General features: G+C 35.5%; 1 protein-coding gene across 2 annotated transcripts in view; it reads right to left on the reverse strand.

Annotated features, from left to right (window-relative positions):
• Positions 1-1,029: 1,029 nt before the first annotated feature.
• The window catches only part of LOC150108248 (protein turtle-like), a 1,021,857-nt gene continuing 1,008,870 nt past the window's right edge, over positions 1,030-14,016 (reverse strand). The window contains exon 18 of one of the 2 annotated variants that reach the window (XR_016548124.1): positions 1,030-4,763. Coding sequence is in view for 1 of the 2 variants with exons in the window: in XM_090390663.1 (XP_090246789.1) it covers positions 4,735-4,763 (29 nt within the window). In the remaining variant the exon portion in view is untranslated. The remainder of the gene's footprint in view (positions 4,764-14,016) is intronic. The other variant, XM_090390663.1, reaches the window with a different exon arrangement.

Here is a 14,016-nt window from a genome sequence, read left to right on the forward strand (position 1 = left end):
CTTACAGTCAGTCTCTCCTCCCCATCATCAACTGCTCTTAATCTCTCCATGAAGTCACATTCACAAGATTGAAAGATCTTTATGAACTGCTCATTAAGTATCTCCACCACACATTCTGCAACAGCTGTCTTTATACCATTTCCTCCAATCAATGTCATCCTTCCATAATCATTCTTTCTTTTGCTGGCTACATATCGAAAGAACTCCCTAGGATTCTTTTTAGCTTCATTAGCTAACTGCTGTTCATACCTCTCTTTAGCTACTCTCACCAACCAAGTCACTCTCCTTGCCTGGTCTTTGTAGAACTCATGAAATTGGTTACTTCCACTTCTCTTATGCTGCCTCCACAATGCCCTTTTTCTCTGTATTGCATGCTTAATCTCTTTATTCATCCATCTCACACCTAACTTATTTAACCTTCTCACCCGTGGTATACATTTAGACATTGCATCCACTAAATATTTTTTGAAATAATTAGGATAACATAACAGATTATAGTAATGATAAGAAGGATGTAATGGAGATATCACAGTTTTACTGTACAAAGTGCTGATCATATGCAGTATCTGGACTACTGTGTGTAGATTTAGTCTCCTGGTTTTCAAAATAATGAAGAGATTTTGAAAAGAATCTAGAGAAGAGCAATCCTGGTAAAGCTTGGAGGTCTGGAATATTAGGCACAAGAACAGATCGAGGGCCTCGTATATGCAAGAGGGCAATATGATTGAAACATATAGTTGGCTGTGGGAGGTCATTATACCAGATTAATACAGAAGATATTCACAAATGGATGTATTTTTTTTTCTTGCATAATAGTGGATGTTCAGAATACACTGCTAGAATAGATGGTGTTATAAACACTGAACGAAATTAATGTACAGTATCATGTGCATTCTGCAACAAGTGTTTTGACTGCATGGAGGACCATGCACCAGAATTGCTGTAAGACTATGAATGAAACACAGTACTGTAACTAATCAAAGAATGGCCACACATTTCTTAAAAACAGTTTTATTATTTTACATATTCAAATAATTCAACTATGACAAAGCAATGGAATTTTCAGAAGACAAAATGATACACTATTAATGATTCACTGAGTAGAGTCTTAAAACTGAAGCAAAACACACACACAAAAAAAATGTTCTACAGTAAAATAAACTTTTAATAAACAGTATAAAACTGATTTTACTACAACATTTGACAGGGAATAAACTGTTTTTATAACAGAATTTACCAAATGACACCAGTAGAATAGAAAAAATATTTGTCATTACCATAGATTCATGAACACAAAACTATTGTCTGATGCTAGTTCCTTTAGTTCTTTCCACTTTAAGGTAAAGGCCTATCAAGGTTATGTTTGTTTCTTTTTCTTTTTTAAAATATTTAAAAGAAAGCTAAACTATTTGATCTAAAACCACAAAGCAATGAGAAATTAGCAAAAGATTTTTAGTTTGTAGACATAAATAATTATAAATTTCTGTTTTTTTTTTTTTACATAATACTGCTTTGTGGAAAACTCATCTGCACAAAGATAAGATGATAAAGAGAGAGAATATAGTTTATATAGTAAAACCTAATCTGAACACTCAAGACATACACACACAGGAAAAAAAATAAATAAAAAGAAAAGAAAAGAAAAGAAAAACTTATTCAAATTTTAAAATTTTAGTTACCAGTGAAACACTATAAAATAACAGAATGTAAACATTTCAGAATATCACTATTAATGTTGATGGCAATTTGTGTGAAACTTTGTTAACATTTTACTTTTTTATATAACTGTTTAGATAAATTATCTTCTGAACAAATTTTTGCATTTTACATATAAAATTTATTTTAGAACTAGGTTTTAAAGATGTGAAATGAAATTTAAAACAGGTATTTAGCAATGCATTCATTCAGTCTTTAGTCTTATGAGAACTCATTTACAGTGTACGATTTTATACACAATCACATATGATAGTAGTAGTTCTAATACCTTAATGAAAATGTATGTTTACTATTAAACATTACTGTCTAGTGAAACAACATATTACAAGTCTCGTTTCATGGTACCAACATTTCAATCACCTGATTTTTTTAATCATTGAGCAATGCATCCGTTATTGCTCTGTCTTCAAATGAAGCCACATATTAACAGTTCCATTTCAGAGCGCTATTTCTTTGCCACATTAGAGTACATCTTGAGGCAAAGTAACAAGTCACATTCTCCATAATACAGGTAATAAATTATATTCTATACCAGCACCAAATAACTCCAAATAAGCACATGGTGCTTTTGGCACAAGTAAGGCAGTGAGACACCAAGACAATTTCTCTGTGACACATGGAAATTAAAGTGAACTGACATCATAATAAAAACAAAGTATAAATAATTATGAAAGTTTAGAGAATAAAGACAAACAGAAGTAAGCATGCCATAATAGCATGGTTTATACAGTGCAACCATAATAAACCATTTCTTGAAATCCCACTGTCTACTCAATTTTTTTTATTTATTTTTTTTATTTATTTTAATCTGCAAGTAATAACTTTTGAAGAGTTCATATGAACATGATGCTTTCAGAATGACATGGTGTAAAATCTACATGTAAAAGAACTTCAGAATGATATGGAGACACAAGGTGTGAATTTGTAGCCTGAAAGCACCTGGAGAAGATGACTACAAACACACCACAGTTTTAGTATATCTTTCTCTCACTTGGAGGGTATAAAAGCATCAAGTTCCCAATAAGACCAGATTGTCAAGAAAAAAACTGCTTTATACCCTGCCTAGATGCTGTGAGCTATAGCAGTTGCTTCTGTACTAGAAGTAATAGTGGCAGTTATGTTGATGGTGGCGGTGGTTGTAGTAGTTGTAGTATTAGTAGTAACAGTAGTAGTTAGTAGCAGCAGCTTGTGCTATGACCAAAGTTACTTTATACACTCTGCAGTTAATATAAATGATAATTAATATTATTCTTGTTGCTTTTTTTTTTTTTAAGTCACAGATATCTGTTCACTGCACCCCCAATATCTTGAAAGTTGATCACATATTCATACATGTACAATACTAGTCATCAAGAATAATTTCTTCTTGGTTAGTAATCACTAAACTGCATGCCACAGAGATGTGGAATGATGGAAGAATGATGATTAAGATTTGTGAATGAGTCTCATTTAATGCCCATGAACTAAGGCTGTTTCCAGAAATAAATATTTCTTGGAAGCAGCATCCATCCATATGGGAAACTGAGGTAGCTTTACAGTCTTGTGTACTATTGCTACTCCAACAACCAGCAATAGTGCTTCATTTGTCCATAGAGGATTTCTTTCTGGCTTGCTTCACTGTCATTAACAATATCTTCCAGGTATATGCAGTGCAGTTGTATTCCAGCATAATAATAAAGAGTTTGAAGAACTTGAATCACTTGAGCTAAGTATAATTTTTGGAGTTAAAGGTTTCACTCGGTTTAACAGCAATTATGTCAAACAAACTGTGTGTACACTTGTGAAAATATTTCACCTTAGCTATATTGCTCCATGAAATCATCCTTAATTATTTAATGCTCATTACAGTTTTTATTTATTTATTATTATTATTTTTATCAAAAGTTTGCAAATGCTTTATGCATGAAAACAGCAAGTGATTATTCTGTTTTGTCATGGACGGGACCATGGCAAAATGCCACTTGTCTCTTTAAATGCTTGTCAAATGCTAGCTGCCTTGGCTTGATTTTTTCCTTTTTCTTACTAGCCAATGGGCATTATAATGAAAGACTCTTAGGTATATCTGCTGGGTTTTGGTAACAATAACATTTTTACAGGTTCTGGCACATCCAAAAGATATACACATGACAGCAATCTGGAAGATGCCACAAAATACTGTTGTAAAACAGTATTGTCTTGAATTAAATTAACAATAACCAAAAGAGAAGGCTGTCCATTTCCCCTCATAAGGAATTTCCATTCTCTGTAAATCAGTTCTTAAAATTTTTTCAAGGAGCACAAACAAAGTAAAATACAGGATGGATTATTGGCCTTTTCATTTCTACAACATGTTTTTGAGATATTTTGTGAATAGCCTGGTTGATGTATTTTCTCCATTGAATTTAAGAACAAGAACTCTCTAAGAAGAAACACTGGGTTCAAATACTGGAGTGTTTTCTATTTGGATGGAGGAGGGGGAACAGTTCAGCATCTTGTTTGGAAATTAACTAGTGCAAGAAATTGATCCGGGTATTTAATATAGGAGCATGGATCCATTGATACAAAAATGTGAATAGTAGGACAGAAGTAAGGTAAGTGAAGTTATGCTGGGAAGTGCCAAAGACACATAACAGACATATGAGTGAGTGTAGTAGGAAGTATTTTGATGGAATGTGCCTCTATATTCTGCCATATATGTGGTAGCTGTTTTTAGCACCAGCTTGGCTGGACGGAATGCAAACAATGCAGGGAAAGTTTTCACCGTTATCTTCATCGTTCTTGAGAAAAGTCACTATTTGTTATTACTGAAGAGAACGAGAGCATTTCAACTCCTTACAATAATAATAACAATAATAATAATGGACTGATTTGGGTAGTGTTGCAGCTGAGGAGGATAACTTATGTTCAGAGGATGGATAAATTGGCCACAAATGTGGCAGTATCATCCCCTGAGAAGGCAAACTGGTGGTCTATGAGATTTGTTGGTACTCCCATAGATCTAAGGAGATAAGTAATCAGTATTCCTAAGTTTCATTGATGTTACACCTGGTATTCGGCTTTCCTAGTATCTACAGAAAAATAAAATAAAATAAATAAATAAATATATATATATATATATATCAGCAACACATTCAAGTTTATAAATGATCTAATTCTATATTCATTATATTAATAATAAAAAAATTAACCAATACAGAAACAATTTGTTAACTATGAAATATTTATATAAAACTACTTCAGAACATATTTTCAGATGGAATTACCAGATTATATATACAGGATTTTCACAAAAGTGTGCTGGTATTTTAAATGCAGTTGTTTATTGAAAATAATTAAGATAAAACAGTACACAAATATTGCAAGTGTTTGAAGTATAAAGGTTTTTTTTTGGATGAACCAAGGTCAATGTACAATTTAGCATTTCTCAAGGCTAGTTTCAAATCTTTAATTTTGTATAACTCTTGTATAGAGAAGGTACTTTTTAATCTACTTTTCTGATGTTTTTGTGTAACTACAGAAGGAAAAAAAAATCTAAGAATATATGGGAAATAGGCACAACATTTGTCACACTGTTTGCAAAATGTTGGGGTACCACATTTAGCTGAAAAATGATATTAAGATATTCCTCCTTGTCAATGAGTAGTTTTTGAACATATCCGAAAAACATAGTACTGTTTTTTATCGTTGGTGGAGATAGAACATATAGGAATATGTGTTTTTTGGTAATTTTCCACATAAAAAATATCTCATAGAAACTATTTTTTTTCCTTGACAAGTTTCATGAAAATTCTTTTGTTTTTTACTTCATCAGGATAATTACATGAACAAACTAAAAAACTAAACAAGTAATAACACTTAACATCTCCAGTGGAAATATTTGAACATGATTTAACAATGGAAGGTGTGCATTTACCATTATGCTGGTTGCTAGTTCATGGGTTCTTTATACTACTGGCAGATACAAGTATGCTGTAATGAATTGGTGAAGACCAAACTCAATGTAAATTCATCTCTTGTTTTTTGTTGCACAGTAGTGGATGCTTCATCATTTCAGCTTATTCTTTGAATACTATTTAGGAAAAACAATAATCTATGTGGGGCATTTTTGTTTGCTGCTATGGTACTTGATGTTTTGTATGTGATGCAGCCCTGATTTGTGTCTTCTTTCATTCCCAACGTCTTTGAAATGTTCCAATTGACATACTTCTCTAGATCTGCCTGTCTGTTCTATGTAGTGTAAACCACAACTACAACTGATCTTGCAGACACCTTGTTTTTTCATGTGGCAGATGTAGCGGTTTGGGGTGATTAGAGATCTTGTTGATTGAGTAAAAGGCGACTTTTAAGTTTTGTTGGAAAAGCAACCTTGCTATTTTATCTGTGACCAATTGTATATGTGGGAGAATCACCATCCCTTTTAAAGTCTAGGTTTTCTTGTTCACCTGATTGTTCTGAAGTTGATGTATAATTTTTTTGGTTAATGTTCTGTTGTAACTATTTTTTGGTAGGACTGAACTCAGGTATTGTAGTTCTTGGTTTCTTTTATCTATGTTGGTGGAAATTCTGTAGGCCCTATTGCATAAGGAATGAATGACACCTATTTTTTGTGCTGGGTGGTGATGAGATGTAGCATGTAGGTAACGTCCTGTGTTTGTTGGTTTCCTATAGCCTGAAAAGTCAACTGTGTTTTGTTCATATACCTCAATTAGTGTATCCAAAACCAGTAAAGACCTGTGTTTTTTTTCAAATTCAGCATTGAATTTCATTCAAGGATGAAGGTTGTTGAGGTAGGAGGCAAAATCTTCTAATTAGGTAATAGAAAATTAGAACTATAATAAATTTAGTTTAATCCTTTATCCAAGTGTGAGCAAACAAAGTTTGTGCCTGAAAGTATCTTCAGGACTGGGGTAAGGTGGTACAACACCGGGAAACTCGTTGCAAAGGTGGAGCAAGCTAACATAACTCCTATCTCAGTATCTCCCATAATGCAAAACACATCTCCTTGCAGATATGTATAATGTTATGCATTAAGGGAAGGGCCACTACCAAGACTAGTTTCGACCTTTATTGAGGTCTCTTCAGAGGGAGCCAGGCCCAAGTAGAGATACCAGGCAGAAGCATTAGCAAGGTCGTCTCTACCTATAGGAGTTGCCAAATGGTGTGCCACCTTTTTATTAAATTACTCTGGATTTAGAGAAAGATGTTGAAAGTTTATTTTTCACTTGGTTAGACTATAATAAATTTAGTTTAATCCTTTATCCAAGTGTGAGCAAACAAAAGTTTGCACAAAAGAAAGCATGCAAGCATGATGGTGAGAGAGAGAGAGAGAATGAACAATATCGAAAAACTGACACAAGATCTGAAAGCAGAGTTGGTAAAGATGAGTCAAGATACGAATCACATGTAAGAGCAAAATTAAGAGAAATGTAGATATGTATGGAAGAGTGATGAAGACTGGAAGGAATGATGGTGGTATGAAACAGGTAATGAATGACTTGTGAGTGGCATTGCATGGGGATTTCATTATTAGAGGTGTGGTGAATGAGAAGATGCACAAGGTTTGTTTTCCTGGAGGTAGAATGAATAGAGTGATTGAGGCATTGGATATGAGGAAAAGTGAGCAAAAGAGTTGTTGTTGGTGGTGGTGGTAGTAGTAGGAACAAATGATGTTCCTACTACCTGGAAACATGGAGAATGTAAGAAGGGATATCTGGAGGTTGTTGAGAAGAATAAAATTATTATTACGTGACACCTCCAGGGAGTCCAAAGACTCATAGAGGGAGGGCACCTACTCTACAACTCTGTCTCCACCAATCATATCCACCAACAAATTGCAACTAACCAATGCTATATACTGCCCACCACCACCACTACTATTTTCAACTGGCCTGGTTGGCTGAATGGTTAGCGTATCCACTCTCCAACCATTTATAATGATATCCTCTGATGAGATGATGAAAGCACAAACATCTATGCCCACAGCGGGATTCGAAATCACCGCCTTTTGGCTGGAGAGCAGCTATACTAACCACTCGGTCAATCAGGCCAGTTGAAAATGTTGTAAAAGAAATCGTGTTGTAAGAAAGGTAGTCAGTGTGTTACCCAGGAATGACAGTGATGAGTTGAGGCACTAAGAAAATTATGAATGGTATGACAGCAAAAATCTGTGAAGAGAAAGGAGTGCAGTGTGTGAGTATGTGTGGGAAGTTTGAGGAATGAATGGAACTGTATAAGAGTGACTGACTGCATTTGAATGGCTTTAGTGTGCCATCTGGAGAGGTGATAAGGAAGAGCAGAAGAGTAAGTAAAGAAGGATTGAAGGAGTACTCATTAATAGAGCAGTGAATAGCATGAGTATCTGAATAAGAGAATTGGAATGCAAGATAGATAAGGAAATGGGAGGTGGAGTTAGCATGGACAGGTAGCAGGTAGACAGAGTTCAAGAACGGTTGATGCTCAAAGAAGTAGTGAATGTGTGTGTGTGTGTGTGTGTGTGTGTGTGAGAGAGAGAGAGAGAGAGTAGATAAGGAATGGGATGGCCTGGGATGTTGGGGGGAGGTGTAATTTGTGTCCGGAGAGAATTCTGGTGGGTAATGAGAAAGGAATGGCTGGAGATAGGCATGGAGGAGTCATGTCTAATAAATTATATCACTGGAACTTATTATATATCCAGAAATTGTTAGAATAAGTGAGACATGGTTGGATGAGGATGATATCCTAGAAGGAATAGCAATGGAAGGGTATGATGTGTTTCATGAAGATAGAAAAGGCAAAAAGAGAGGTGGAGTGCTACTGATGATAGAAAAGAAGCTGTGCCCATGCAAGATAGAGAAAGAGGTATACAAGGTGGAAATAGTCCAAGGGTCTTGGATTTCATCATCTCATCAGAAGATATCATTATAAATGACTGGAGAGTGGATACGCTAACCACTCGGCCAACCAGGCCAGTTGAAAGTGTTGAAAAGAAATAGTGTTGTAAGAAAGATAGTCAGTGTGTTACCCAGGAATGACAGGGATGAGTTGAGGCACTGAGAAAATTATGAATGGTATAACAGCAAAAATGTGTGAAGAGAAAGGAGTGCAGTGTGTGTGTGTAGTTTGAGGAATGTCAAATCTCCCTTTGGTGAGACTGACTATGAAGTGATTACCTGGGTAGTTGACAACTATTTGAGGAGCTCTTGTGATGAAAGGATATATGTGGAACTAAAAGGCTGGTAATTATGAAAAGCATAGGAGACAGCTCACTGCAGCATAGAATGAAGAATTGGGTGAAAGGAGATCAATGCTGCTGGGTGTTATTCAAGAGTAATCTAGCAGATGCAATGTCTAAATATATTTCTAGGGTCAGAAGATCAAATAAAGTAGGTATTCAATAGATGAATAAAGAGATTAAGCATGCATTCTGGAGGAAGAAGATGTTATGGAGACAGCATCAGATTAATAGTAATAATCAATTCCATGAGGAATACAAAGAACAGGCAAGAAGCCTCACCAGATTGGTAAGAGCAAAAGTGTAATATGAGCAGCAGTTAGTTAATGAAGCTTAAAAATCCCTGGGAGTACTTTTGGTATGTAGCCAGCAGAAGAAAGAATCATTGTGGAAGGATGACAATGACTGAAGAAAATGGTAAAATGATAATCACTGGAGAGGATATAGTTGAGATATTAAATGAGCAGTTCATAAACTGCTCATAGACTGACTAAGAGTGAGTAGGAGGTATATGGAGAATGGAGTAAACTTGATGTTAATAAGGTTGTAGGATTTGATGATATATATCATTTTGTGCCTTGAGGGAATGTGCCAGGAAATCAACATCTACCTTGACATACTTGTTTAATGAGTTTTACCTTGGGCCAAGTTCCAAAGGAGTCAAATGAAGGTAAGACTGCAAGCTTCATAAGGGATTGATTGAAACTCAAGAATCAAATTATAGGCCAATCTGTGTTTCAGGTGTTGTGGTTAAAGTGTTGGAGAGATTAGTGAGGACCAAGATCCAAAACTGGGTTGACAATAGTAGAATTTTATTTGATGGATAGCATGGATTTGCTAATATAAGGCAATGTTTTAATAAATCCGCTACAAGTCTGCAAGATTCCCTGATTAATTGAATAACTGTTGTAACAGATATGGTATGAAGGTCAGCAATAAAAAGACAAAGACAATGAAAATAGGCAGAATCTTTGAAAATGTCAACTGCATTGTGAACGGAGAATCTGTGGAACAAGTAAAACATTTCAGCTACTTAGGCACGATTTTGAGTGAAGATGGTAAATTAAACATGGATAACCTGGTATGGTAGGAAGTCAAATGAATAAATTCATATGGAATAAGAGAGAAATTAGTCGGAACACTAAATTAGTATGCAAGACAGTGACTGACTTCAAACCAGTTTTAACTTATGGATCTGACAGCTGGGTCAGAAGTAAAACACTTGACCAAAGATTAGAGTCCGCAGATATGAGAGTCCTGAGAAAGATTAGAGGTTTGAACAGATGGCATCAATGGCAATATCATATTAAAAAGGAGGATATTAGGAAAGAACTTGATATTGTCAGCATCCAGGAATACATTAGCAGAGCTAATCTCAGGTGGTATGGTCACTTAAACAGAATGGGAGAGGAAAGATTAGCAAAACAAGTGTTCTCTGTCAGGTTGGCAGGAAAACGACCCAGAGGAAGACCAAGATATAGATGGATTGATACAGTACAAAGTGCCTTAGACGATAGAAATATAAGATCCGATAATGTTGGAGCCTTGACAAGTAACAGACTGATTTGGAGGAAAATTGTAGATAGGAAGTTAGTAATGATGTAAATTTTTCATGTAGTACTATCATATCCTGTACACCCCCCCCCTGGAGGGTACATGGCAGGAATTTGATGATGATGATGATGACTTATTTATTACAATAAGGTGACTGATGCATTGGATAAGGGAGATACAAACATTGTGGTACTTAGATTTTACAAAGGCTTTTAATAGGATTCCACATGATAAGTTGATAGTGAAACTGGAACAGACAGGGTAACAGATTAGTTGTTGATTGGTGATTGGCTATTTGGCAAATTGTGTATCAGAGAGAGCAATATCCAAGAGGAAAGTCACTAGTGATGTGCACCTAGGGTTTTGTTTTTGGGTCATTGCTGTTTAACTTATATGTTAATGATACTGGGGAGAGGTTTGAATAGTGATATGCAATTGTTTGCAGATGATGCAAAATTGGATTGAACTGTGGAGTAGAACAGATGTTGTGGCCTTACAAGAGGATTTGAATAGACTGAGAGAATGGGCATGGGTGTGGGTTATCAGTTCAATGTTGCAAAGTGTAAGGTTTTAAAATTTAGAAAACAAACATGAGATATACAGTTTATCGTTTGTGGGGATATATTGGGGGAGGTGGAGGAAATAAGAGATCTTGACATGATGGTGAATAGGGATCTAATATTTAGAGGACACATTCCTAAAATTTTTAATATGGCACAGCAGATTTTGGCAATGATGTGGAAGGCACTAGTTTGTAAAAGTAAGAGATGCATGGTTCCATGGTAAAAAAAGATCTTAATTAGGCCTCAAATGGACTACTGTGCATGGATTTGGTTACCTGGTTTCCAAAAGAATGAAGAGTTATTGGAAAGGGTACAGAGACAATTGACTAATGTGGTTTCTGGTCTCTTTGTTGAGTATGAAGAAAGGTTGAGAAAATGCAATTTGCAGAGTCTAGTGGATAGGAGGAGGAGAAGGAATATGATACAAACATATAAGTTAGTAAGGATTTTTATTAGATTAACATGGAAGAGGTTTTCAGAGAATGGTGGGAGAAGGAGGAGGGGGAGGACAGGAAGTTATCTCTGGAAGCTGTATAAGGAGGGTGTGATTAAATCTTTTGCATTAAGACTGATAATGATTGGAATGCATTGCCTGAGAGTGTGATGACTATAGAGAATGTGAATGAATTTAGGGCAGCATGATGAGTTGTGTGCATGCATGCGACAGAAGGACTTCCCATAATGAATCTGTGATGAAATAGAGGTGTGAAGATAATAATAATAAAAACATTAAACTTTTCTTCCATGTTTATTTGGTAAAAAATAATTTAAATGTTTAATGTTTTAATATATATATATATATATATATATATATATATATATACACACACACAAAAATAGCAATTTAGTGTTAAAAAAATAAATAAGTTACATTTTTTATGTGGCTAACTGATGCTACTTTCTGCAGTGTCATGTTCAAAAGTTTCATAATAGCCGAACTCATAAAAATTAACATAAATAAAACTTTATTCTGCTGATTCAAATAAAATGTGTCAAAAAGCTGCATCCATTATACGAAGGTGGTCTGAAAAGTTCTCGGCCTAACAATGAAAAAACAAATTTATAATTTCAAAATTATTTTTATTTTTCAACATAATCTCCCTTAAGACTAATACATTTATTTCAGAGATGCTCCAGCACCATTATTCTCTTCCTGCAGTGGTTCTCAGTAAGATCTGCAAAATACTCCTCTACAGCTGCGATCACCTCTTGATTCGAAGAAAAACGCTGACCAGCATGGAAGAGTTTTAGTTTTGGGAAGAGACAGAAGTCAGAGGCAGCCAAATATGGGGAATAGGTGGATGTTCCAACAATTCATAGTGCAGATCCCTTAATTTCCCCATTGCCAAAACACCTTTGTGGGCAGGTGCAGTGTCCTGATGAAAGATGATTTTTTTCTTCTGCAAACCGGGTCTTTTCTCACAAATTTTTTTCATCTAGTCTGGTTAAAAGATCAGAATAATATTCCCCAGTTATCGTTTTATCCTTTTCAAGATAATTAATAAACAAAATGCCTTTAGCATCCCAAAACACCGATGCCATGACCTTTCCTGCTGATAAAACTGACTTTGTCTTCTTTGGCGCTGAACAACCGGCTTCTGTCCACTGTTTTGACTGCTGTTTGGATTCTGGTGTGTAATGGTGAATCCACGTCTCATGCATAGGAATAAATCAACGGACAAAATCAGTTTTTATTCTTGTTTAAACGCTCCAAGCACTGTTCAGAGATTTTCATACGAGTGCGTTTTTGATCTGCTGTGAGCAAGCACGGCACCCATCTTACACAAAGCTTTTTCATTTGCAATTCTTCATGCAGAATGTATCCTACACGTTCTTTTGAAATGCCTATAGTCTCAGCAATCATGCACTTGATCAATGATTTCTGCTGTTGTTACACTTTTTGGACGTCCTTCACATGGATCATATTCAAGGCTGGTACGCCCACGTTTAAACTTGGGAGTCCATTTCTTAATTGTTGAAAATGAGGAGTGCCCATAAACTTTTATGAACTTCGAATGAATTTCTTTTGGTGTTAAACCTTCTTTTACAAAGAAATTTATAACCGCACGATACTCAATTTTATCCATTTCAAGGGATACAGACAACACTTTTGCTTCAGACAGCTGTATAAAGCAAACTACTTGATAGAATGACTTGCAATTTCACATGGATGCTTATGACAGATGTATGAACTTAGGAAAACAAAATCTTGCCGATAGTGTTGCCATTTATGGCCGAGAACTTTTCAGCCTACCCTTGTATGCCACTGAGTTAGAAACATTTATGAAGATGTATGTAAATATCACTTATGCAAAATACTGGCAGGAGCCCCAAGCCTTGTAACCATAACTGAAGGTTCTGGAGGTGGTGTCATGGGGTGGTACATGTTCTGTTGGTATGGAATGGGTCCCTTGATATTGCTGGAAGGTTGGGTGTCCTACAAGGAATATCTGAACATTGTTGCTGATCAAGTCCATCCTGTAATGTTGACTTTTTATCCAGCAATTAATGATTGTTTCATGGGCAACAATGCTACTGTCCATCATGCAAGAATTATTAGCAGTGGTTCAGTGAGCAGGACAACAATTTCCATCATCTTCCCTGTCTACCACAAAGCCCAAATCTGAACTCCATTGAGAATGTATGGGACAAGTTAGAAAACCGGATCCAGGAGCAAAGTCCTCTTCCATCAAATCTTAGCGATTAACCACACTACCGGCCAGGATGTATATATACGTCCACGTTACCATGGATACGAAGTGCATGTTAAAATTGTAATACCATTAACATTACATTGAAATATATGATGGATACGAAGCGTATGAGAATGCATATTTGATCCATAATGGCTGGTAAGGTGGTTAAAGGACTATCTGGTGAATGCTGGTATGTTGTACATGTAGATGCAATCTAGCACCATATGTGCTGTAATTTAAGCTAAAGAGGAGGTCCAACACAGTATTAAATAAAAAAGTTTCTAATTCAGTGACTAGT

Source organism: Typopeltis vanoorti, chromosome 3, assembly GCF_054136105.1.
Source record: "Typopeltis vanoorti isolate ZY-2024b chromosome 3, IOZ_Tvanoo_1.0, whole genome shotgun sequence".
Classification (NCBI taxonomy): Eukaryota; Metazoa; Arthropoda; class Arachnida; order Uropygi; family Thelyphonidae; genus Typopeltis; species Typopeltis vanoorti.